General features: G+C 58.5%; 1 protein-coding gene across 2 annotated transcripts in view; it reads left to right on the forward strand.

Moving 5' to 3' along the window:
- Nucleotides 1-13,490, forward strand: part of KCNH2 (potassium voltage-gated channel subfamily H member 2) — a 33,771-nt gene that overhangs the window by 10,528 nt on the left and 9,753 nt on the right. Inside the window, exons 3-5 of one of the 2 annotated variants that reach the window (XM_032245019.1) lie at nt 8,384-8,548; nt 9,578-10,021; nt 10,587-10,798. In XM_032245019.1, coding sequence (XP_032100910.1) covers nt 8,384-8,548; nt 9,578-10,021; nt 10,587-10,798 — 821 coding nt within the window. Of the gene's footprint in view, nt 1-8,383; nt 8,549-9,577; nt 10,022-10,586; nt 10,799-12,158; nt 12,670-13,490 lie in introns of those variants that run through there. The other variant, XM_032245020.1, reaches the window with a different exon arrangement.

Below are 13,490 nucleotides of genomic sequence, written 5' to 3' on the forward strand. Positions count from 1 at the left end.
GTTTTACCATTCTCAGTTAGGTCTATAATCCGTCCTGAGCCTACCTTGTATGTGGTGTCAAGCAGGGATCGAGCTTTATTTTTTCCATGTAACGTGCCAACTTTCCCAAGGCATCTAGTAAACAGTCTGTTCTTTTCCGCTGAATTGTGGGAGAGCCTTTATCAGGTTAATCTCCCACATAGCCATGGGTCTGTCCCTGTGCTCTCTGTTCTGTTCCAGATATTTATTTACTGGCTCTTGCTTTGATACTAGCTTAACAAAAACCTATAGACTTCCGTATGCCTTAGCATCTGCTGAGGGGAGTCCTCTCTCTTCATCCTGCTTTTTTTTTAATTGCATTTTAGGTTTTGGGGTACATGTGAAGAACATGCAAGATTGTTGCATAGGTACACACGTGGCAGTGTGATTTGCTGCCTTCCTCCCCATCACCTATATCTGGCATTTCTCCCCATGCTCTCTCTCCCCAACTCCCTACCCCCCGCTGTCCCTCCCCTATTTCCCCCTGACAGACCCCAGTGTGTGATGCTCCCCTCCCTGTGTCCATGTGTTCTCATTGTTCAACACCCACCTATGAGTGAGAACATGCCGTGTTTGATTTTCTGTTCTTGCATCAGTTTGCTGAGAATGATGGTTTCCAGGTTCATCCATGTCCCTACAAAGGACACGAACTCATCATTTTTTATGGCTGCATAGTATTCCATGGTGTATATGTGCCACATCCTGCCTTTTAAAGGCTGACATAGCTATCTGTGGATCTCCCTTCTTATTCACAAACTTTATTTATTTATTTTGAGATGGAATCTTGCTCTGTTGCCCAGGCTGGAGTGCAGTGGCATGATTTCGGCTCACTGCAACATCCACGTCTTGGGTTCAAGTGATTCTCCTGTCTCAGCCTCCTGAGTAGCTGGGACTACAGGCGTGCAGCACCACACCCAGCTAATTTTTGTACTTTTAGTAGAGATGGGGTTTACCATGTTGGCCAGGCTGGTCTTGAACTCCTGACCTCAGGTAATCCTCCGCCTCGGCCTCCCAAAGTGCTGGGATTACAGGCATGAGCCACTGTGCCCGGACTCCCTTCTTCATAAACTTTAGAGAAAGTTTATTGAATTCCTGGAAAGAAAACACCCACTAGATTCTTGATTGGAATTAGTTTGGTTCTATAGATTAATTTGGAGAGAACTGATATCTTTATATTTGTCCCACTCAAGAGCCTGGTTTGTCTCTCCAGTTACCAGATCAATTCTGTGTGTTTTTGCTTGTTTAAAATTTTGTTTCCCGTTCCCCACTGCTGCAACAGGGTTCTTGTGCCTTCTTGGTCAATTTCTAGATACTTCAGAGGTTTTGTTGCTATTGTAAAAGACGTATTGTCTTTGACTGTGTTTCCTAATTGCTTGTGTAGAGAAATGCTCTATATTTTTGCAGCCCGATCTTGTAACTCGCAGCCTTGCTGTACTCTCTGATCTAACTAGTTCTAATTGTTTACCTGTTGATTTCTTGGGGGTCTGTAGGCAGGTGACCCCGTCATCTGCAAACGATGCCAGCTTTTGCTGTTTATGTTTGGATCATTGTGGTGTGTCTTGATGCTCGAATGTTCCACTTGACTTTTTGGGGGCTTTTTATTGGCACTCATGTTTGTTCATTGGTGCTTCACAGTGTCCTGTGTGTGTGTGTGTGTGTCAGTGAGGAATTATAACCCTTGGGTTAAGCTGTGACCCATGGCAGAGCTGGAATTGAGACAGGGCTTTATCAAGGCCTTACCAGGCTCTCTGGTGGATGCTGGGTGCTAAGACAGAGCACAGACCTAGAAGCCTACAGACCACTCACTGGAGGAGACCCCAGTGTCCCCTGGTGGCCAGTGGCAGCTGTGTGCACCTTCACTGCCCTGTGGCCAGCTGTGTGTGGGGTCACAGTGAAGCGGGGGCTGAAGGGGACTGAGGATCAGAAGCCTCACACCTTGTGCAGTTCCTGCTTTCCCCACCTCCTCTTGGGGTCCTAGGTAGTCAGCCTCTTGTGTTCCATGAAACTGATGACCAGGTTGAATTTTGCTTCATCAAAAGGCACCATAATTCCAACTCCCATGGTTGCTCTGTTGGCTGCCCAGACTTGGGCTGGAGGGCATCACAGCTCGAAATGGGCAAATTCAGTGGTGAAAGTGGGGGCTGTGCCCCTGGCTCTGGAGGAGAGCTGAGAGGGTGGGAACGTGGCCTGTCCCCACCTGTCATGAGTGCAGATCGCCACCCCTGAGTCCACCCTCGGTCCTTCTGCAACTGCCGGTCCTTCCCTGGCCTCAGGGCTCTGGATCGGGTGGAGGGGGAGCCCCGCTGGTGTACAGTGGCCTTCTAGACAAGGGGCATTGACTTGGAAGAATGCTCCAAGGGCAGAGTCCATGTGGGTCAGATGGAGCAGTCAAGGAGAGCTTTCTGGAGGTGGGGGTTCTAGAAGGTGTGGAGGAGTTGGAGGGAAGAGGGTGGGGACCACGGGGAGTCGGAGGGAAGGGCTAAAGCTGGGTTGAAACTGCAGGGGACTCTGGCACCTGTGCAGGGAGCCATGGAGAGCTGCTTCCCGGCATCAGCCTGCCCTTGTTTCACCTTCCCAGGGCTTCTCAGCAGGAGGGCAGGGGGTGGGACTTCCCATTCAGGCACCTCCTGAGAGGCAGAGCTGGGATCCAGAGCCTCTCTGCAGAGAGCTCTTCTCCCAAGGCCGTTACTGTGGTCCAGGGCAGAGGTGGCTCAGGCATGCCACATGCAGTGGGTTTGGATGGATCTAGATGACTACAGAGGCCCCCAGGACCCTATAAATGATCCCATAGATTGCTGGCTAGGTCTCAGGCTGGAAGGGCTGGTGGAGCCTCTCTGGGGATACTGCTTCTGTGGGGTCAGGGTCTGAGCTTAGGACCCCTCAACCTTGCCCTGCATTTCCCAGCTCCTGGAGGCAGGAGCTTAGGATTGGTCTCTCTCTCTCTCTCTTATTCACACACGCACGCACGCACGCACGCATGCACGCAGGCACGCACACACCCACACTCTCTCCCCCATCTCTGTCTCTCTCCCTCTCTTTCTCTCATTCACTGACTGGCCTCTTGGGCTCTCTAAATCTGTCCCCTGCGCCTGCAATGTCCCTGGCCTTTCCTAGGCCCCTGGCTGCCCATGAGAGCTGTGTTAGTGACACGGTGGCCCCCTGCCAGGAGCGGCTCCTGCTGCATCTTCCTGTCGCCGCCACCAGGCTAAATATAACCTGACACTGCACAGCCCTAGGCTGCTGCTCCGGAGACAGCCTCTCTGCCTGGGGCGAACGGGCCAACTGGAGCCCCAGCCCCCTGCCCTCGGCGTGACTTTGGGCCTGTCCCGGGCACAGCTCCTCCAGCTTCAAGCGAGGCAGGGAGGCAACCAGGGCAAGGATGGCTGCTTCCTTGAGGTCACCTTCCCTGCAGGGACCCAGCACCCTGCCTTGTTCCAGCTCTGGATGCTTCCGCAAAGCCATCTGTCATCTCATCTGGCACCCAGTGCAGGAACCACTTGTCCCCACAGTACCCGCAGGGAGCCTGAAGCTCAGGGAGGTGGGTGACCTGCCCACAGCCACAGCAGAAGAGAGGTAGCACAGGACCCCCGATGGCTGGGGAGAGTGGCTCGGCTCCCTGGGGCTCCTCTGCCTGTCTGGCTTGCTCTCTCTTCCTCCCTCTTGCCCTGTGCACCGAGCTGGGGTCCTGTTGGATGGCGGGGGGTGGTCACTGCGCGTAGGCACCCAGTGTCTTGTTGGTCATGGTGGCTCACTGCTTCCCATGAGTGGATGTGCTCAGTGATTTGCGGAGGCCTGGGTGGAGCCGCCTGGGAAGAAGCTGTGATGACACCTCATTTACAGAGAAGCGCACAGAGACTCTGACCTCAGGACATTGCCCAAGGCCTCTCAGGGTCATCTGCAGCCTCCTCCTCCCCACCTGATGCTGACATGGGAGATAAGGCCTGTCCCTGCCATAGCCAAGTGTGGCTCCAAGTGGGGCCGGGCCTAGGCCAGGGTTGCCCAGAGGTGGGGAACTGGGTGGAGGCCCTGACCTCGGGTGGGTTGGGATGATGGGCAGGGACAATGACCTCCACCCCAGGTAGACTGCTGGGTGTGGACTGGCACCAAATGAAAGCAAGTTGGTGGCATGGTGTTCTGAGAAATGACAGGGACCTTTGGTGGGGGCAGGATGGCGCTGTACCTGCCGCCCTGGGAATGTGTCCAGGCCTGGCTCTCCCGTTCTGCACTGAGCTGCATGGCCTCTGGAGGCCTGCTGGGTGGCCGGCCGCCTGCCTCACCCGGGCCATTGGGCCCCAAAGCACGGGGGTTCTAAGGAGCCTTGGAGCCTGTGCGGGGATGGTTGCATCCCTGGGTGCCACCCCTTTCAGAGGGCCTGGAAGCAGGCCTGGGCCAGGCAGGGGGAACATTCTCACCCAAAGTGAGGGGCCTTCAGCCAGCGCTGGGGCTGAGGCTGGGGTGGGAGTGGGGCCAGCACAGACTGTTCTGGCATCAGCCATATGAGCCAGGCTGGCCCTGGGGTCTCTCATTGCTAAGCTTCCTCCACCCTTGTCTGCCTCTCTTCTGTCTCAGGCTTATGGAGACTTCAAGCCAGGCTCTGAGATTCACATATCTTAGGCCATTTCGCCCCTACAGCCTCAGGGGGTGGGCCGGGTCTTCCCGCGTTGAAGATGAGCGCCCCAGGGCTCTGGGCCACTAAGTGACTGGCCCAACGTCATTCTTGTGCAATGCGCAGAGGCCACTCGACTCCACAGCCCATGCCCCCTTCCTTGAGACTGGGAACCCCTCCCCTGTTGCACCCTTCCGTCCTCCTTGCCTGTCCTGGCTGCCCCCTGAGAGTGCCCAGCGCTGGCTGCCTCGGGAGTGTGGGCTGTGCCTGCCACAGAGTGGCTCTCAGTGGAATTGCAGCCTGCAGCAGCTGGGTCCTTTGGCTCTGCCCTGGGGAGCTGGGTCCTGGCAGAAGCCAGGGTGAGTCGAGGGAGAGGGGAGCGGAGCAAGGGCCTGGGGTTCTGGAATAGGTGGGCACCGGCGCAAATGAAGGGACTCCCAACCCTCATAACCCAGCTGGCGGTGGGATGGGGTCTGGCTGGGGGACCTGGCTGAAGAGCAGGGAGCAGGTGATGTGGCAGCTCACAGAAGCCCAAGCTGACCCAGGAGTGTGGCTGGAGGCAGTGCCTCGACAGCCCAGGCCTGTCTGGGGTCCCAGCTTTCCTTCCTTCGACATCCCCTTGACAATCGCTAGATCTCCCCGCCCCAGCCCCCGCCATCAGGCAGGGCTCCAGTTCACATTTTTGGAATAACCAGGCCTTTGACAGGGTTATTTTGAAAGGAAAAATTTCTTGAATCTCATCAAAGGAAGAGGGCCAGCAGATTCTCCTCTCTCTCTCTTTCTCTCTCCTCTCTCTCTCTTTCTTTTCTGTCTCTCTCTTCTCTCTCTGTCTCTGTCTCTCTCTCTGTCCCTGTCTCTCTCTCCTCTCTCTCTCTCTCTCTCTCTCGTGTGTGTGTGTGTGTGTGTGTGTGTGTGTGTGTGTGTGTGTCCAGGTGTGGGGCACGGACTTGTGCTGTGAGATGGCATATACCTAGAGTTTCTGCGACCCCAGTGGGGAGTTTTGAGATGTGGGGTCCTGGACTGGGTAGGCTTCAGAATGCCATTCTGACCTCTCTTGCTGAGCAGCTGGAGCTGAAGAGGGGACGGGGTGCTAAGGTCTCGAGGTTGGAATTTCTGGGGCCCTATACTGGGGACAGAGCCTCCAGCCCACTCTGAAGGTTGGGGTCATCTTGGCTCCAGACTGTAGACTTCTCTAGGCGAGTTCCCTGTGAGGACTGAGGTTTGAGGGCCTGGCTGGCTGCTGTCCCTGGGGTGGCTGCTGGGGTCTCTTGTGCTAAGGCTCCCTGGTCTCCGGCCTCTCCTCAGTCCTGGTGAGGCACGTCCCTGTTCAGGCCGCTGCCGGCCATCACCATATTAGGGCATAAACTCCAGGCAGGCTGTCTGGGTGCCAAATGGTCTCCAGCTGGGCCCAGCCCCCTGCAGCTTCCAACACCATAACCATGTGTCAGAGGCCGGAGGTCAGGGGACAAGCGTGGCTGCTGCAGGGAGACCCAGACAGAGCCCCTGAGCTCAGGGCCCTCGGACAGAGCCGTGAGGGTCTGGGATGTGGTGAGTGGAAGGGCTGCGGGGTGGGGCGGACAGTTCCTGGCCAGCCCCTTCACCTAGTGAGGTTTCAGAGGACCTCATTCCCCTAGATGGATCCCCAGCTGCTTAGAATCCCTGAGCCTGGCCAGCATCTCCCAGGCATCAGGCGCTTCCCACCTGCCTGCTCCCTGGCTCCCCAGCATGCAGCCCCTTGACCTCACTGACAAGCATCGAGCACCAGCTCCTATTCCCAGGGGTGTCACTGCCTCCAGGTTGTTGACCTCTGCCTTGACTCACAGCACCACCACTGTCACCCCTGCTGTGAGTGTGAGATCAGGAGTAGGGGTGAGCCAGGGAGGCTCTAGGAGGTAGAAAGGTGAGGAGAGGCTGGCGTGGTGGCTCATACCTGTAATCCTCGCGCTTTGGGAGGCCGAGGCGGGCAGATCACTTGAGGCCAGGAGTTTGAGACCAACTTGATTAACACAGTGAAACCCCATCTCTATGAAAATCTACAAAAGTTAGCTGGGTGTGCTGGCGTGCAGCTATAGTCCCAGCTATCTGGGAGTCTGAGGCGGGAGAATCGCTTGAACCTGGGAGGTAGAGGTTGCAGTGAGCCAAGATCATGCCACTGCACTCTGGCCTGGGTGACAGAGTGAGACCCTTCCTCTCTCAAAAAAAAAAAAAAAAAAAAAGCGGCGGGGGGCTGGGTTGCTAAGATGGAATGGGACTTCGTGGTCATCACCCTCGCCTCTCCCCCATGGCTGCAGCCTCCCTGTTAGCATGGTCTGTCACAGACACCATGGGCCAGTGCTGGCCCCAGGGGTCATGACTCTAGGCACTAGGTCCCCTTTGGTGGGGACAGGAGACACTGGGAGGCAGAGAAGACAGCTGGGCAGAGGGGGAGCTGAGAGGAAGGAAGAGACTCCCTGGGGAGAGTGGGAGATGAGGAGGCTGCCTGGGTCCCCAGGGGCCATAGAGGAGCTGGAGCAGGATGTTAACTGCCTTCTGGTTTCATTAAGGACTTCCTGTGGGGAGGTTCTGACCTGGGCCTTTGGTAGAACTGAGTGCTTGGCCTAAAGGGGTCTCTTTCGGAAATCAGCATGCGGGGAAGTGTGTGGGGGCCCACGTGCTCAACAGGGAGCTGAGGGAGGCCAGGGGTGCTTGGCCTGGGGGACTGACCTCACCTGGTGCAGGGGCTTTGGAGGACAGAGGGAGACTGGAAAAGAAAACATCAAGGATCGGGAGAAACACAAGGCGAACCGAAGATGAAAGATCTAGAAGCAGTGCTTCTTAGACTCTTTGGTGAAGGATCAGCTTTCTTTAATGCTAATATGTTACAGGCTGGTACATCTGTGAAATACAAGAGCACATGCGTGGATATTGTGGTGTTGCCAAATTGCTGTAAAGCTTTTGAAACTCTTGCTCTCAACGTCTGTCCTTAGCTTGTGAGCTGACACAACGGCTGGTCTAATCTAGAGAGAACACAGCCAGAGACAGATAGGAACAGGGGACCGTCTGCAGCGCGCAGCACACGCCAGGCACTGCCTAAGGACTCAGCATGTGCTGACATGGTTAATCTTTACAACTCATGAGAAAAGAATTTTATACATTGGATGTATCGCAACATCACTGTGTACCCCATAAACATGTACAATTATTATGTCAAAAAGTTAAAAAAAAATTTTAAAAAAATTATTCTTCTTCCCATTTTATAGATGGAAAAAAATGGGGCAAAGGGATGTTAAATAATTTAGGGAAAAAAGTATAAGTGATTAAGCAGCAGAATCGGGCTATAAACCCAGAGATCGTAGGCCTAAAGTCTATGGCCTTAAGCACCGTGCTACAGTGCCTCGCGTGAAGGAAAGACAGAGGCGCTGGGAGGATATGAGGAAATGAGATGGGGAGGAAACCAGATCAAAGATGGAGGAAGAGAGGATCGTAGCCAGCGTCAGAGAAAGTGCACCTGGGAAAGAGCTAGAGAAATCACAGAGGCAGAGACAGGGGCAAGGGAGGCAGCAGCAACAAGCTGGGGCAGATAGATTGAGGGGAGCCATGACGGCGGCAGGCAGGTGGCCGGGTGGGGGATCAGGACAGGAGGTCCCTGAGAGGAAGGGCCATACAGGGAGGCAGAAGTACACGGGCCATCCTGAGCTCCAGGGTCCATCCTGCCTGGCTTTCTGCTCTGCCTACTGAGAGGGCACTGGTGCCAAGGGGCTATGTCCTCCCACTCTGTAGGGAGCTGCTTCCTATGTCTGGTGGATGTGGTGCCCGTGAAGAACGAGGATGGGGCTGTCATCATGTTCATCCTCAATTTCGAGGTGGTGATGGAGAAGGACATGGTGGGGTCCCCGGCTCATGACACCAATCACCGGGGCCCCCCCACCAGCTGGCTGGCCCCAGGTAAGTGTAGGCATGCTTTAGGGCAGGCTCAGGGGTACGTGGTCTCACCTCTCTGGGGCTGTGAACTGCTCAAGGTCAATGCTCTGCAGGAAGGGAGGATGTAGTGGTTGGGTAGGGGGGTCCTTTGGAGGTGGGAGAGTGAACCCTGTACCCTGAGGATGTGGCCTGGTTCCCCTGGACACACAGGGGTGGAATGACAGGGCCCAGAATCCCAGGTCCTTGGCGTGGGATAGCACGGTATTCCTATCCTGATGGGCTTCCGATCCCAGCATCCCCTGGGAGTGGTCCTTTCTCCAGCCTGGCTTGAGCAGCCCCAGGGTGGTGCAGGTGACCACCTGGGATCGGCTCCTCGGCTCAGTAGGAAGCTCTGTCCATGGACTCAGCTCTGTGTAGTTTCTGCCCTCTGATCCTTGTCCATGGACTGGCCAAATTTCCTGGGGGTCTTGGCTAGCAGAGGAGAGGCTTTGAGGGAAGGAATGTCCACCTGGGCTGGACTATCCTTGACAACAAAGGCTCTGAGCCCCCTCCTCCGTCAGGATGGCGTAATTTTCAGCTTTCCCTCAGCATCATGACAAAAGTGCTCACCTCCCAGTTTCTCACACTCTAAAATGACAGTGTCAGTAACACTGACCCTACCTGTTCAGCAGATGCCAACCCCCAGGGCAGGGCCCCTGGCATTGCTCCGCCCACTTAGGCGTGTGGGGGGCACCACTGGCTGTGTGACATGGCGCCTTTGTGTCCACACTTCCTCATGTCTAAAATGGCAGCCAGCGGCCGGTGTGAGCCAGGGATGATTTATGGAATCCGCCCTGAAGTGTCGCTTCAGATATGGTGGTTTATGATGACTGGCTTCTAGAATGATTTTTGAGACCCGAGGTCGAATTATTGTGCATGGGAGCGGGGATGGAGGGGTGCCGGTTCCCCTCCTTCCCTTACACAGCGGTTGGGGCTCCAAGGGTACAAAGGAGGCCTTGCCCCCTCCTGGGCTGCTCGCGGTCACCGAGGCCACCTGCCTCTCCTCTCCCGTAGGCCGCGCCAAGACCTTCCGCCTGAAGCTGCCCGCGCTGCTGGCGCTGACTGCCCGGGAGTCGTCGGTGCGGTCGGGCGGCGCGGGCGGCGTGGGAGCCCCGGGGGCCGTGGTGGTGGACGTGGACCTAACGCCCGCGGCGCCCAGCAGCGAGTCTCTGGCCCTGGATGAAGTGACGGCCATGGACAACCACGTGGCGGGGCTCGGGCCGGCGGAGGAGCGGCGCGCGCTGGTGGGCCCAGGCTCTCCGCCCGCCCCCGCGCCCGGCCCGCTCCGGTCGCCCCGAGCGCACAGCCTCAACCCAGACGCCTCGGGCTCCAGCTGCAGCCTGGCCAGGACGCGCTCCCGAGAGAGCTGCGCCAGCGTGCGCCGCGCCTCGTCTGCCGATGACATCGAGGCCATGCGCGCCGGGGCGCTGCCCCCACCACCACGCCACGCCAGCACCGGTGAGGGCGCCGGGGGACCCGTCCTGCCCCAGCCCAGCTTCCTCGGCTGCCAGGCTTGCCGCAGTCTCGGCCCTCGGCTTCCGACCTTTCCACGACATCCTGGGTGCCTGGGAGATGGAAATCCCATTAAGCACTTATTTAATTCCATTAAGTGGTCTGTTGTGCTATTAAATGTCCATTCATTCCATTACATTCGTCCACTCCCAGAGCCCTGGTGGGCCTCTGGAGCTGGCTGTCCCGGGAAGGCCTGGGTAGGGATGCCCTGGGCAGGAAAGGAGCCTGGCCTCCGAACACCACCTGGGCCCCTGCCTGCCAGCATCCCGGGGCAGACCCTCTCCTCTTCCTCCTCCTGGTCCCAGGGGTTTCTCCTGGCAAAGTGGGGTGGGGTCTGGCCTCCCCTGTTTCTTGTGACTCCCCTGGTCTCCTGAGTGGACCCCATGGACTCCCTGTGCCCCATGGTCCCACCTGTGCAGGCCCTGGTCTCCACTCTCCTGGTCTCTGTGGGTGGTTTTTCTGGCCTGGGACCCCAGGTCTGCTGGCCTGACCATGCCGCCTCTCCATCTAGGGGCCATGCACCCCCTGCGTGGAGGCTTGCTCAACTCCACCTCAGACTCGGACCTCGTGCGCTACCGCACCATTAGCAAGATTCCCCAAATCACCCTCAACTTTGTGGACCTCAAGGGTGACCCCTTCTTGGCTTCGCCCACCAGTGACCGTGAGATCATAGCACCCAAGATAAAGGAGCGGACCCACAATGTCACCGAGAAGGTCACCCAGGTAGGTGCCCAGTGGCTGGGCTCTCCTCTCACCTTGGAGGAGCTTGGGGAAGGGGTGGGAGTGGGCTGTGGCCCAGAGGAGGGAGGAGGGGGCTAGACAGTGAGGGCCTCTTGGAGGAAGGCAGACCTGAGGACTGGGGTTGGTGAGGTATTCCAGAGCTGGGGTGGGGGAGGGGACAATCTGGAGAGGGGACTGGAGGGACCTGGGGAAGGGCTGGGGACGGCAGATGCTGAGGATGGGTGCATGAGCTGCGTGCCTACAGGGCACAGGGTGAGCACAGGGTAGTTTATGCTGGGGGCCTGGCCAGTAGCAGGAGGGGAAGGCAGCCTCAGGGACATGAAGTGTCTGGCTGCAGGGTGTGTGAAGGGGGGACTGGGGGCCAAGCCAACTGGAAGGCTTCAAATGAGAAGGGGCCACAGAGAGCAAGGACAGGAGGGTACTGATTCTTCTAGGCCAAGGTGCTGTGCCAGGCAGAGAGTGGGCCCCAGTCCTGTGGGGATGGCCAGGATGGCCTTGAGGGGCCCAAATATGTCCCTAAAGCATGGGAGAAGTATGTTTTCTTCTCTATAGGGAGGGGAGTGGGTGGGGTGGGTACAAAGATATGGAGGGGTCAAGTCCCTGAATCCTGGGCCAGAGAAGACCCCTCAGTCTTGGGGCATTAGCCAGCCTGGTCTTCTGTCCCCTCCAGGGTTATGGGTCTTCCTGGTAGCGAGAGGACCTGAGACCCTTCCATGGCCCCATCCACCACACACCTTATCCTAGTCTTTGGGGGCTAGGGGTTGGGGGGTCAGGAGTGTAGATCCCTGCAGTGAGTGAGAAGCTGGGATAATGTGGGGGACTCCTGTCCCAAGCTGTCCCCTCCTGCCCCTTCCATAGCAGCTGCCTGGGTTGGCCCATGGGAGGGAGCAGCTCCCTCAGCGGCCTCCTGGCCCTGCTCCCACCTCCTGGCTTTCTGGGTCCCCGCCAGGTCTCCAGCCCATTGGCCTTGACTCCAGAACATTCCCCCTTACCCTGGGCCCTTATCTGGCCGCCTAGCCCTCTCTCCCTCCTCCCTTGCCTGTTTTGGTTCCCACCTGAGCCCCTGGCGTCTGCCTTCCTGTGCCCGCTGCGTGTGCCCCTGAGTTGTGGTGGGTCTGCATGTGCGCCTGTATGTGTCGGCAGGAGCGTGTGTTCCTGCCAATCACTGGCAGTCTCTCCATCTCTGGGTGTCTCTGTCTGACTCTGGCTGGCTCAGTACTGGACTGGCTGGGCGGGGGTGTTGGGGAGACCATTAATCTGCGGTGACAGGCCTGGCTGCTGGCGGAGGGGGAGGGGCTCAGGCTGCGGGAGCGCTGCTGCAGGAGCCTGGGCTGCGGGGGAGGGGGCCGCTGGCCGGGCACCGGCGGGGCGGGGGAGCCCAGTGTGGTGGGGTGGGGGTGGGGACCCAGAAGGAGGAGGGGCCGGCTGGAGGAGCCAAGGTTCTGAGTGCTGCCGTTGCTGGGCTGGCGGGCGGGCAGAGCGCAGCACCCTGGCAGCAGGGCCCACACCACGGGGCCATGGGCAGCTCAAGCCAGGCAGGTTGCTGCCCACGCTTACTGCCAGGGTGACCCCAGCCCCGGGGCCCAGCCCCAACCACGCTGGCTTCATGCCAGAGGCTGCCCTGGCTGCCAGTCGGCCAGCCTCAGGGGCACAGCCTGGGCTGGGGCTGCTGCTGGGGTGCAGGTGAGGTGCTGGCCAGGCCCTCAGGCCCCAGGGCAGGCAGGCTGCGGGGAGTCAAGTCCTCCATGGCGGCCCCAGCAGGGAAGGCGAGCAGGACAGGGGCTCTGCGGCCCAGGGCCCAGAAAGGCCGGGTGAGGCGGGCCGTGCGCATCTCCAGCCTCGTGGCCCAGGAGGTAGGTGACCCCCGGCCTTTCCCCTTTCTTCCGGGGCCGGGGCACTGAGGCAGGTGGCAGCCGGAGGGCTCTGGCTCCAGGCTGGGGAGAGGGCTGCTGGGAAGCAGGAGGCTCTGGGAGCCGTGGGGCCTGGCTCTGCTTGTCCGGGCTTGGCTCCTGCTCTCTTCCCCTCCCAGGCTGGGCTCACAGTTTCCCTTGCCGGGACTTTCCCTCTCCTGTGGCTGCCATGGCCCACAATCCTGGAGTTAAAAATGCAAAGTGGGGAGATGACGGGAATGAGACGGGTACCCAGAGAGGATGGTGGGGAGGCGGAGCGGGGAGAAGGAGCCCATGGGCAGGACCATGAGAAGCTGGCAGGTGGCAGCAGCGCCTGGCATGGAGGCGCTGGGACTCCCTTGCTGTGTGTGCTGGGGGAGGACCCTTGTGGGCAAGGGATGCTTGTGCTGTTTTTGGGGGTCCAGGAGGCTGGAATCTGTGGAAGCCACTGTGTGGGTGGTGAGGGTGCGCTGGGCCGAGGCACCTGGCTCATCTCTTCACGGGCCGCCGAGGTGTGGTGGCTGGGCCAAGCACTAGTCTGTTACCTCCTAGAGCCATGCAGCGGCTCTCCCATCAGAGCCTGGGGCCCGACGGTAGAGGAGGAGTGGGAGGTGGCCCAGGGCTGAGTCTGGGAATCCACCCCTGCCCCCACCACCCCACACCTGAGCCCTCTGCCTTGGCTCATATACTCTTTCCAGTTAGGGGACAGATACAGGTGAGAGTCTTCCCACCCACAGCTGAGGAGCCAGGGTTTGGCTTAAACAAGCTAGCTTCAGGACAACAGG

This window comes from Sapajus apella, unplaced genomic scaffold, assembly GCF_009761245.1.
Source record: "Sapajus apella isolate SASKATOON/1434 unplaced genomic scaffold, GSC_monkey_1.0 scaffold56, whole genome shotgun sequence".
NCBI lineage: Eukaryota > Metazoa > Chordata > Mammalia > Primates > Cebidae > Sapajus > Sapajus apella.